Below are 13,093 nucleotides of genomic sequence, written 5' to 3'. Positions count from 1 at the left end.
ATAACTGAGTTTTTACTGCACAGCAATGTTGCTCTTGAAATGGTCAGGCTATCCCCTCTATGACACCAGTTCTGCAAGAGCATTAATTTGGAAGAAGTATTGGCCCATTTTATGTTGTTAGAAGTTCCCTAAACATTATGCCATTATTTTTCATTAATCTGTTTAATTGTTTATTTTGTGGTTGTAGCCAGTGCTATTATTTGGCAGATTTTGAAACTTGTAATATGTATTTTAACATCCCAATAAATATAATTGGATGAGGCCATGTTTATCATCTTTCAGACTCAAAGTGTGGCCAAAGACAGCATAAAATGAATAAGATTGTTGGAGGAGGTCGCGCCACAATTGAATCTCACCCTTGGCATGCAGCACTTTATATTACTGGAAAAAGATCCACTAACATGGCTTTTCAATGTGGAGGAAGTCTGATCCACCCATGCTGGGTTCTGACAGCTGCACACTGTATCAACACCAAGTAGGTTGCACTTAGGACTTTTAATACCAATAGTGGGATCACCCTGCTGTCAACTATTGCAGAACCATGATTCAGGGTTAATGATGATGCGACCTTGGTTGTGACCAAAACCAGTTATCAGTAGCCCCTGCAGAGATATTTCTTCAGTCTCTCCAAAAGCATTCAAAGTTAGTGTGAGATGGACTGAAAGTTAGTTTAAATCATTTAATTGCTTGATTCTGCAGTAATACGAACATAAAATGTCATTACGAGCAGATTAATTATTTTATTTCATAGTTTGTCCCCATGTAATAATTAGTCAGACTTAAAAATAACTCCCTTTCATTCTGTTTATAATTCTGGCTGGACTGCTCGACCTGAAATCTCTTGCTCAAAACTGGTCTGTATTTTTGGTACCAGTTTTTGTTTTCATTGAGAAGCCTGATTATAGTGTGAGCTTTTAATCAAATATGGCTTTTACTCTGCCTGCCAAAGAGCCAAGCTCTCCAGCTGAAATTGGCAATTAGTTATTGAGATTCAATAGCATTGTGTCATCAGTAACGAATTTGAATAAATATTGGAATACCAAATTTTCTCTCATTGTTCTCCAGGTTGCTTTTTCAGACACCTGACTGAAGACACATTTGACTAACTATCCCTATTCTGTAAACTTAATCCCTTGAAAGCTAAATTTAATTCTATGGTAGCATTTAACATGCATCACATCAAAATCTTATGTGATGACAGCCCATTTTGAGTAAATTATTTTCTGGAAAACTCCAAGCTTGTCAAAATAGCTGCACTTAAGGGGAGTTTAAGATTGTAAATAAAACTGGTTAGGTTCATATGAATCCTTTACCATCAGTATCATTAGTGTGCTTGCAATATTACTATTTTATACAATTAGTTTCTATCATTAAAATGGACACAATTAATCTACAATAAGAATACAAAAACAAAGACTAAATGTGGGCTGAATCACATTGGCAGAGCATGATGCAATACCTTTCATTGTAATGTACTTTGGGACGACAAACAAGGGTAAGACTAACACAGTGAATGGTAGGGAACTGAGGTGTGCAGTAGAACAAAGGGACCTGGGAATATAGATCCATAATTCCTTGAAAGGGGCATCACAGGTAGATGAGGTCGTAAAGAGAGCTTTCGGCACATTGGCCTTCATAAATCAGGGCATTGTGTGCTGGAGTTGGGATGTTATGTTGAAGTTGTACAAGATATTGGTGAGGCTGAATTTAGAGTATTGTGTGCAGTACTGGCCGCCTACCTACAGGAAAGATATCAATAAGCTTGAAAGAGTGCAGAGAAAATTTACACAGATGTTGCCGGAACTTGAGGACCTGAGTTATAGGGAAAGGTTGAATAGGTTACGACTTTATTCCCAGGAGAATGAGGGGAGAGCTTAGAGGTGTACAAAATTATGAGTGACATAAATAAGGTGAATGCATGCAGGTTTTTCCCCTTGGGTTAGGTGAGACTAGAACTAGAGGTGATAAGTTTGGGGTGAAAGGTGAAATATTTAAGGGGAAATCTGAGGGGGAACTACTTGACTCAAGGTGGTGTGGAGTGAACTGCCAGTGGAAGTGGTACATATAAGTTCAGTTGTAACATTTAAGAGAAGTTTAGATAGGGGTATGAAGGGCTATGATCTGGGTGCAGATAGATGGGACTAGGTAGAAAACCAGACTGGCATGGACTAAGTGGGCAGAAGGGCCTGTTTCTGTGCTGTAGTGCTCCGTGACTGTCTAATCTTGCTTCATTTGAATAGTTATGCTTGATGTTGATTCTTTATGTACTGTGCCATACAAAGACACTGACTTTTTTATAAAACATGTACCTTTATAAACTGAGGTGTTTATTAATGGCAAATATTGTCAGAGGTTTGCACTATAAAGAGAAATTAAATGTTACAGTTGTAATGTGATATACTGAAATGAGAGTAACTTTGATATGTAACTTGGGAATTGGAGGACATGCATTAGAAAAGCAAGGCATAAAGCAAAAGTGGGCATATTTTCCATACACAATGTTCTAAAACAAAACTTGTTTTTGTACTGTTTAGTGCTTCCCCTACAGACTACAGGGTATTACTGGGAAAATCTTCAATAAATGAATATGCTAAAAATGAACAAAACTTTCCTGTTGAAAAGATAATTATGCACCAAAAGTTCAATGAACATACATATGACAATGACATTGGTAAGACTAAGTTTGTTGTTAATTTTTAATTTAAACTATAGAAAAGATTCAGATGGGAGTTCTCACACAAATTAACGAATGTTTGTAATAATTCCTGAAATTCAGCAGCACTGTTGTTTCTTCTCACTGAAAATAAATCTTTTGGTCAGATTTATCATGTATTTTATCTAAAAGGTTTTCATTTTTTTTTTGAAAGCGCTGTTAAAGTTGAAACCTCAATCAGGAATGTGTGCAAAGGAGTCTAAATTTGTACAAACAGTCTGTCTGCCTTCAAAACGCCAAAGAATTCCTAACCACACTCAATGTGAAATTTCTGGTTATGGTATGGAAAATGCATGTAAGTTTGAAATTCTGGTTAATCATTTTTGCTGTAATAATTTTATTAATGGATAAGGTAGGTGAAGGTGAATGGCATACATGCCTTTATTGGTCAGGGTGTTGAGTGTAAAAGTCAGGAAGTAATGTTGCAGCAGTATAAAACTTTGGTTAGACCACATTTGGAGTACTGTGTGCAGTTCTGGTCACCACATTATGGGATGGATGTGGAGGCTTTGGAGAGCGTGCAGAAGAGGTTCACCAGGATGTTGCCTGGATTGGAGAGTATCAGCTGTAAGGAGAGTTTGGATAAACTTGGATTGTTTTCTCTCAAGCATCAGAACATAGAACATAGAATAGTCCAGCACAGGAACAGGCCCTTCAGTCCACTATGTTGTGTTGAACTAATTCAGCCAATGACACAGAATTAAACATCCCTTCTTCACATGGTCCATATCCCTCCATTCTCTACATATTCTTGTGCCAATCTAAGAACCTCAAGCATCTCAATCATATCTGCCTCCACCACCTCCATTCCTGGCAGTGTATTCCAGGCACCCATCACTGTTTTTAAAAAGAAACAACTTGCCCCAAAGATCTCCTTTGAACATTCTGCCTCTCAACTTAAATGCATGCCCTCTTGTTTTAAGACATTTCAATCCTGGGGAAAAAGATACTGGTTGTCTACTCAACCTATGCCTCTCATAATTTTATAAACTTCTTTCAGGTTTCCCCTCAATCTCTGCTGCTGAGAAAATGACCTCTCCTTGAAGTGCATCCCCTCTGCTCTAGGCAGCATCCTGGTAAACCACCTGCACCCACTCCAAAGTCTCAATATCCTTCCTATAATGAGGCAACCAGGTGTGGCCAAACCAGAGTTTTAAAAAGCTGCAACATAATTTCCTGACTCTTGAACTCAATTCTTTGACTAATAAGGGCACGTATGCCATACACCTTCTTTCATACCCAATTGACTTGTGCAGACACTCACAGGGAGCTATGGACTTGGATGCTGAGATCCCTCTGTATTTCAATGCTGTTGAGGGTCCTGCCATTAATTGTGTACCATCTCTTTACATTTGATCTCCCAAAGTACAACACCTCACACTTGCCTGGATTGAGCTCCATCTGCCTTTTCTTGCCTGTATCTGCAACTATCCCATTGTATCCTTTGGCATTGTGGATAGTGCAGAAGATTGCCACCAATCTGTGTCATCTGCAGCTGAGGGGTGACCTGATAGAAGTATATAAAATTCTGAGAGGCATAGATAGGGTAGATAGACAGTCTTTTTCTCAGGCTGGAAATGTCAAATACTAGAGGGCATAGCTTTAAGGTGAGGGGGGAAAATTTTAAGGAGATTTGAGGCAAGCTTTTTTTTTTTAAATACAGAGGGTGGTAAGTGCCTGGAACATACAGCCAGTGGAAGCAGATCTATAATAGTTGTGTTTAAGAGGCATTTAGACAGGTACCTGCACAGGTAGGGAATGGAGGGATACAGACCACGTGCATGCAGATAAGATTAGTTTTGATTGACATGGTCAACACAGATATCCTGGGCCAAAGGGCCTGTTCCTGTGTTGTTTTGTTCTGTTCCAAGGTACTATCTTTTTTTGTAGAATAGAAGTCTTTAGAATAGTTTGCTCTCTTATTACAGAAATAGCCAATCAAAAGTGAATAGTTTAAAAACAACAGTGGGTAGATCAAAGCACCACTAAATGCAATTAATTGTTCATGTGTCAATTAAGATTTTGTCATTATACCTAAAGCTGTCTTTTAAATCTTTGAGCAGCTTTTGGAACTCATTGGGTAACATCCCTTCATCACTGACCAAAAAAAAATTCAGCCTACTGTCAAATAATTGAAAATATCAGGTGCTCAAATCCAAACTGTAAATTTTATTTTTTTTTAGTTTCTCCTTTCTTCTCTAAATTCCTGAAAGAAGCGAGAGTGCATATAGTTTCACAGCGATTATGCAGGTCCTCTCAATATTATGGAAACAAACTGACTAACAACATGTTGTGTGCTGCTCACCCTGAATGGAAGGCAGATTCTTGTCAAGTAAGTAAATGGAAGAAAGATCATTTGTATTTTCTTATGAAAATCTGAATGTGGGGAAGCAGAATTCAAAGTATTAGCAATAAACTGACTTGTAATAATTTCGATAACTACAATCAGATTTCACCAAGAAAGGATATCTGCATCCAAAGTACATATCACCTGGCTTAAGGCTAGGAGAATGTCCAGCATCTTGTCAAAAAAAAATTACATTTATATTGTGATTTATCACATTTCTGAAAAATACCAGAAACATTTACAATATTTACTTCCAAATGCAATGATATTAAATATACAGTGTTATTTTGACTCAAAAACAGTAAAACTTGAGGACCGTGAGGTGTGGATTCATTATCTCTTATTGTATACTGCCAGTCTAAGGCAAAATAACCATTTATGTGCTTTTGTTTGGAACATTTTAACCGTGTTAAAATATTGTGCTGTTTGCCAATGGAAAGACAATTCACTGCTTTTGTTCCATTACAAATTAATCATATTTCAATTAATTGATTTTTAATATTTCTGAAGTATTTCACCAGTAATAACATTGCAGTATTCTTATTGCAATTATTAAAGCAATAATTAGATGAAATATTTTTGTTTTTTGAATGACAGGGAGATTCTGGTGGACCTCTGGTATGTGAAAATGATGGACAAATGTATCTTTATGGAGTAATCAGCTGGGGAGAGGGGTGTGCCCAAAAATATAAACCAGGAATTTACACAAGAGTTACAAATTATTTACAGTGGATTGAAGAAAATGTGGCTGCCTGATCAAGCATTTTAAATTATTTCCAGTAATATTCAACCAATCTACCTTGTACTCCTGAAATCTCATTGTAGATTAAATTGAAAGGAAAATAAGCTGCACACTTTACAGATGCAAAAACTTTCAAATTTTTTTGTCTGCCTCAGACAGCTTACTTATATTTATCATTTCGTATAGCTATATTTTAAAGTTATCAAAACCTCCACAAAGATTAATATAAATCTACATCGATCTTGTTTCATTAAAATGAGTTGGTAAGATTGGTAATATTGCTGTGAACTGTTTGCTTCATAGTAACAAAATATGAAATTCATGTCCAGAACCCAGAGCTCTCAGCTGGTGTACCAGCTCTGGGATGAAGTTGTATGCAAAGCCAGTTTAACCAGAATCAAGTTTTTTGAGCTTGAAGAATTTTACAGGTTGGCTGGCCTTCCTTTAACTGTCAAGGAGAGTAGACAGCCTAAAGGTCAAATTGCACTTTTCTGATGCTGAAAAGTCAGAGTTGATAGGATACAATTGGCAGTTTACTTGTATCTGTTTAAGTACATTCCATGCACCTGATCTTTTATAAAACAAATTCAGATCTCAATCCTGTTCTTGTTTCATAATGGCAATGCAAAACATATTTAAAATGTTGCCAAAATGGGTATCTTGAGGATTTTTACTTTTTATTTGCTCTTCAGTAGGTTGTGTTCAATAGTGGTTTCCAACTTGGGCTACACAACCCCACCTATCCCACTCCACCTTGCAGTAGAGTGCCAAAATTATAGAGTTCATAAGGCTTCAATAATATTGAGCTAACTTAATAAGAAAATTCACCAAAAAATCCAAAATGAAGATACATTTTGCATGCTTTCTACCCCAGCTGTCAGGCTGCTAGCAGTCCTTGGGAACCCCTGATCAAGTCAGATTTCCTGAAAAGGCTCATGACATCATCCACTATTTATCACAGATGCCAATTCAACTGAGTCAGAACAAACAGGGCTTTCATTCTGAAATGATGGGAAGCACAGATGTTGAGTACGTTTGCATTGCACTCTGAAATTTTTATCTAAATAAATCAGTATCCTTAATATGCTACTCTTAGAAACATAAGAACATCGAAAACCTATAGCACAATTCAGGCCCTTCAGCCCACAAAGTTGTGCAACACATGTCCCTACTTTAGGAATTACTAGGCTTACCCATAGTCCTCTTCTTCTAAACTCCATGTACCTATCCAAAAGACTCTTAAAAGACCCTATTGTATCCCCCTCCACCACCGTTGCCGGCAGCCCATTCCATGCATTCACCACTTTGTGTTTTAAAAAAAACACTTACCCCTGACATCTCCTCTGTACCTACTCCCCAGCACCTTAGCAACCTGTGCAGCTGTTTTGAGTGTCCTATGGACTCAGACCCCAAGATCCCTCTGATCCTCCACATTGCCAAGAGTCTTACCATTAATACTATATTCTGCCATCATATTTGACCTACCAACATGAACCACTTCACACTTACTTGGGTTCAACTCCATCTGCCACTTCTCAGCCCAGTTTTGCATCCTATCTATGTCCCGCTGTAACCTCTGACAGCCCTCCAAACTATCCACAACACCTCCAACCTTGTGTCATCAGCAAACTTACTCACCCATCCCTCCATTTCCTCATCCAGGTCACTTAAAAAAATCACAAAGAGTAAGGGTCCCAGAACAGATCCCTGAGGCACACCACTGGTCACCGACCTCCATGCAGAATATGACCTGTCAACAACCACTCTGCCTTCTGTGGGCAAGCCAGTTCTGGATCCACAAAGCAATGTCCCCTTGGATCCCATGCCTCCTTACTTTCTTAATAAGCCTTGCATGGGGTACCTTATCAAATGCCTTGCTGAAATCCATATACACTATGTCTACTGCTCTTCCTTCATCAATGTGTTTAGTCACATCCTCAAAAAAATTCAATCAGGCTAATAAGGCAGGACCTGCCCTTGACAAAGCCATGCTGACTATTTCTAATCATATTATAACCTCTCCAAATGTTCATAAACTCTTGTGTAGAGTTTTTGTAATTCTATTTTTTCCATGACTTTCCACTGTCACTTTATCAAAAATTCCTACAGTGCTGTGGAAGATTTGTGAATGCTTCCAAAATTGTATGAGGAATCAAGTTTGTTATATAGATGCATTTTCCAAACTTGTGTCTAAATATGCAAAATAAGAACATCTGAACCTTCAATGAAATTTGAACTCATCATATCAAATATTTGAGGAAAATATTGGAGGAACATGAATGAAATTAAACAGTTTAGTAATTTAAAAAGCTTCAAGTTTAAGGATACAGAAAAATGCTTCTTTATTTCCAAGGAAAATTTTTGGTAGAATTCTTTTGAACAGCATTTGGTAGTTACACACAGCACCTATACCTCTGAATTTTATTTGTTTACCTCCAATGTGGATATTTAATGTTTTTTTCCATGGGATTCTACCTATGGTTACCAGTTGCTGAATTATTATTTGAAGCTCTGTTATGTTCCTACCAAGCAGATTTGGAAGTGTTTTTCTTTGATTTGTTTATACGTTAAGAAACAAAGAATTTATCTAAAACCTTGACTGTTTCAAATGATGTTCTGTATTGTCTCTTTTGTTTGCTTAAAATAATTTTGTTATGGATGTATGTACATAATTTTTTACTTGTAATTGTCTTCTGTACACAAGATTTTATCTAGATTTGATTTGTTTTAGGATCTACAAAATAATAATCCAGTATGATTCAGTGGTGGAGTAATTAAATGGGAATGAACAAGAGACTGGAACTGGAGTGGTGCAGATATCTCAGATTTTAGGGCTCCTGGAAATTGTAGTTGTAGGGAGGGGAGAGGTTATGAAGAAATTGGAATGAAAAATCATGATGATTTTAAAATCTAGGTGTTGCTTAACTGGGTGCTAATTTGGATTAGAGATGACAGGAGCAATGGGTGAATTGGATGGTTCAAGTTTAGACAAGGGCAGCTGGATCTTGAATGATGTTCAAAGGGAGGAAGGCCAGGAATTAATTGGAATGGTCAAGAGTGTACATAGAATATAGAAAATTACAGTATAGTACAGGCCCTTCAGCCTATGATGTTGTGCTGACATTTTATCCTGCTCTAAGATCAATCTAACCCTTCCCTCCCATGTAGCCCTCCATGTTTCTATCATTAATGTGGCTATCTAAGAGTCTCTTAAATGCCCCTAATGTACCTGCCTCAATTACCTCTGCTGACAGTGAATTCCACAGACCCAGCACTCTGTCTTTTTTAAAAAAAAACTTGCCTCTTACATTCTCCCCCCCCCCCCCCCCCAAAAACCTTCCTCCAATCACCTTAAAATTATACCCCCTCATGTGAGACATTTTCAGCCTGGGAAGAAGTCTGACTGTCCACTCGATCTATGCCGCTTATCTTGTACACCTCTATCAAGTCACCTCTCATCCTTTGTTCCAAAGAGAAAAGCCCTAGCTTGCTCAACCTATCCTCAAGACATCCTCTCCAATCCATAGAACCACAGCCACTCCCTATCTACTTCCCCACCCCCCATTCCTGCCTAACATTGTTAGAACACGACAGCAAAGAAAACAGGCCATTTGGCCCTTCAAGTCTGTGCTGAAACTTTATTCCACTAGTCCCATTGACTTGCACCCAGTCCATAACACTCCAGACCTCTCCTATCCATGTATCTATCCAATTTACTCTTAAAACTTGTGCGCCTGCATTTACCACATCAGATGGCAGCTCATTCCACACTCCCAACACTCTCTGACTGAAGAAGTTCCCCTTAATGTTCCCCCTAAACCTTTCCCCTTTCACCATAAAGCCATGTCCTCTCATACTTATCTCTCCTAATCTAGGTGGAAAGAGCCAACTTGCATTTACTCTGTCTATACTGCTCATAATTTTGTAAACCTCTATCAAATCTCCCCTCATTCTTCTACACTGCAAGGAATAAAGTCCTAACCTGTTCAAGCTTTCCCTGTAACTCAACTCCTGAAGACCTGGCAACATTCTAGTAAATCTTCTCTACACTTTCAATCTTACTGATATCCTTCCTATAGTTAAGTGACCAGAACTGCACACAATACTCCAAATTCAGCCTCACCAATGTCTTATACGTCACCATAACATCCCAACTCCTATACTCAATACTTTGATTTATGAATGCCAGGATGCCATAAACCTTCTTTACAACCCTGTCTACCTGTGCTGCCACTTTCAGGGTATTATGTATCTGAACTCCCAGATCCCTCTGTTCCTCTGCACTCCTTCATGTCCTACCATTTACTCTATGTCCTACCTTGATTTGTCCTTCCAAAATGCAACACCTCACACTTGTCTGCATTAAATTCCATCTGCCATTTTCTGGCCTATTTTTCCAGTTAGTCCAGATCCCTCTGCAAGCTTTGAAAGCCTTCCTCGCTGTCCACAATGCCTCCAATCTTAGTGTCATCAGCAAACTTGCTGATCCAATTTACCACATTATCATCTAGGTCATTGATATAGACAACAAACAACAATGGACCTAGCACAGATGCCTGAGGCACACCACTAGTCACAGGCCTCCAGTCTGAGAAACAATCATCTATTACCATCCAGGCAGTATCCTGGTAAATCTCCTCTGCACCCACTCTAAAGCTTTCACATCCTTCCTATAATGAGGCAACCAGAATGGAACACAGTACTCCAAGTGTGGTCTAATCAGAGTTTTATAGAGCTGCAACATTACCTGGCAGTTCTTGATCTCAATACCCTGACTAATGAAGGCCAACACACCAGACAAGTTCTTAACAACCCTATTGACCTGCGCGGCAACATTGAGGGATCTATGGATGAGGACCCCAAGATCCCTCGGTTCCTCTACACTGCTAAGAATCCTGCCATTAACCTTGTATTCTGCCTTCAATTTCGATCTTCCAAAGTGTTTCACTTCAAACTTTTCCAGGTTGAACTCCATCTGCCACTTCTGAGCCCAGCTCTGCATCCTATCAATGTCCTGTTGTAACCTACAGCAACCTTTTACACTATCCACAACATCACCAACCTTTGTTTCATCAGCAAACTTAATAACCCACCCTCCCACATCTTCGTTTATAAAAATCACAAAGAGCAGGGGTTGCAGAACAGATCCCTGCGGAACACCACTGGTCACCAACCTCCAGGCAGAATATGCTCTTACAACCACCCTCTGTCTTCTATGGGTGAGCCATTCTGCATCCACTTTGCCAAGTTTCCCTGGCTTTCTGAATAAGCCTTCCAGGAGGAAGCTTATCAAATATCTTACTGAAATCCATATACACCACATTCACTGCTCTACCTTTATCAATGTGCTTTGTCACATCCTCAAAGAATTCAATCATGCTCGTGAGGCTTGACCTGCCCCTGACAATGCAGACTGTCCCTAATCAGCTTATGCTTCTGGAAATGCCTGTAAATCCTGTCTCTAAGAATCTTCTCCAGTAATTTGCCCACCACTGAAGTAAGACTCACTGGCCTGTAATTCCCAAGGTTGTCCCTCCTCCCTTTCTTGAACAAAAGAACAACATCTACCACCCTCCAATCATCTGGCACTACTCCTGGCACCAGTGAGGACGCAAAGATAACTGCCAAAAGTGCAGCAATCTCTTCCCTCACTTCTCACAATAACCTTGGATATATCCCATCCAGCCCTGGTGACTTGTCTATCCTAATGTTTTTCAAAAGTTCCAGTACATCCTCTTTCTTCACGTTGACATGCCCCATCGTATCACCCTGTTGAATGCCATCCTCACAAACGTCAAGGTGCCTTTCACTGGTGAATACTGAAACAAAGTATTCATTAAGGACCTCCCCTACCTCTTCCGACTCCAGGCACATGTTTCCTCTTTTATCCCTCATCGGTCCTACCCTCACTCTAGTCATCCTCCTATTCTTCACAGACATGTAGAACGCCTTGGGGCTTTCCTTGATCCTACTCACCAAGGCCTTCTCATACCCTTTTCTAGCTCTCCTGTCCATTCTTAAGCTCCCTTCTGGCTACCTTGTAACTCTCCAGGGCCCTGTCTGATCCTTGCTTTCTAAACCTTAGGGAATCTTCTTTCTTCCTCTTGACAAGATGTTCTATGTCTCTTGTAAACCATGGTTCCTTCAGTCTACCATCCTTACCCTGCCTCAATGGGACAAACCTATCCAGAATCCCATGCAAGTACTCCCTAAACAACCTCCACATTTCTGTTGCACACTTCCAAGAACATCTGTTCCCAATTTACGCTCCCAGGTTCCTGCCTGATAGTATCATAATTCCTCATCCCCCAATTACTTTCCCAAATCGTCTTCTCCTACCCCTCTGCAAGTGTTACAGACTGGGTTACTATTGGTGAATGTCCTTAAGATAGAGTGTAGTGTGTGTGGCGTGGTTACGACAACAGAAGATAAAGGACATAATGACGTTTTTGAAGCAGTCAGTCGGAGGAGAGAGGGAGATAGCAGCCAGCTAGTTTCTCTAGCGATGGATGAGAAACAGTAACTGTGTCTGTCACTACAATCCATGTATGGATTTTTGGAGTAATCTGGTGGAGTCCACTCTGTCGTTACCCTGTAGAGGGAAACAAGTATGTGTGTGGACGGCCACATCTCGGATGCCTCTCGGGGTGGCAGATACTTCGGAACAAAGCAGTGGAGTTCACTTTGTTGTTGACCTGTAGCAGGAAACAGGTATTTGTGTGGACAGCCACGATTCGAGTGCCTTTCGGGGTGAGGAAGATGCAGTGGAGTGGTCACTGCTGAGTAAATACTGAGGTGTCGTTTGGGTTCCAAAGTGGAACATTTGGATTTCGTAATTACTCTCTATTTTCTCTCTACATCTACGTTTTGTCTTCAGTCAACGGTGGTTGTTGAAGAAGCCTTTGCTCACGTTTCACCTTACGGCTTGCTGAACTGAACTTTGAGAACTATTCCTGCACTTGGACTTCGGGAATTTGCCACACACACACTTCGAGTTTAGTTTTTGGGGTTAATGTTTAAGATCTAACATTTTTACTTCTAACATTCTAACTTTTATTTTTCTTATTATCATAAGTAGTTATTAATAAAGTAGTTTTTTTAACACTGATACATGACTCAGTGTGTTTCTTTTGTTGCTGGTTCGTAACACAAGGCTATGGTAAAAGTCAAGGTTTTATGGTCACTGTCCCCAAATGCTCTCCTACCGAGAGATCTGAAACCTGATCAGGCTCATTGTTTGCAGCAGGTCCAGTATGACCTCTCCTTGAGTCAGCCTGTCCACATAATGTGT

The 13,093-nt window shown here is 39.5% G+C and overlaps 1 protein-coding gene across 2 annotated transcripts in view; it reads left to right on the top strand.

The window, feature by feature from the left end:
* Nucleotides 1-12,802, top strand: part of LOC127584753 (tissue-type plasminogen activator-like) — a 30,706-nt gene extending 17,904 nt beyond the window's left edge. The window contains exons 7-11 of one of the 2 annotated variants that reach the window (XM_052041681.1): nt 283-475; nt 2,535-2,671; nt 2,868-3,008; nt 4,897-5,045; nt 5,658-12,802. In XM_052041681.1, the coding sequence (XP_051897641.1) occupies nt 283-475; nt 2,535-2,671; nt 2,868-3,008; nt 4,897-5,045; nt 5,658-5,816 (779 nt within the window). In that variant the 3' untranslated portion in view covers nt 5,817-12,802. The remainder of the gene's footprint in view (nt 1-282; nt 476-2,534; nt 2,672-2,867; nt 3,009-4,896; nt 5,046-5,657) is intronic. The other variant, XM_052041682.1, reaches the window with a different exon arrangement.
* Nucleotides 12,803-13,093: the final 291 nt, after the last annotated feature.

This window comes from Pristis pectinata, chromosome 30, assembly GCF_009764475.1.
Source record: "Pristis pectinata isolate sPriPec2 chromosome 30, sPriPec2.1.pri, whole genome shotgun sequence".
Classification (NCBI taxonomy): Eukaryota; Metazoa; Chordata; class Chondrichthyes; order Rhinopristiformes; family Pristidae; genus Pristis; species Pristis pectinata.
The sequence above is the reverse complement of the archived record's forward strand: the minus strand, read 5'-3'. Positions and strand labels throughout refer to the sequence as shown.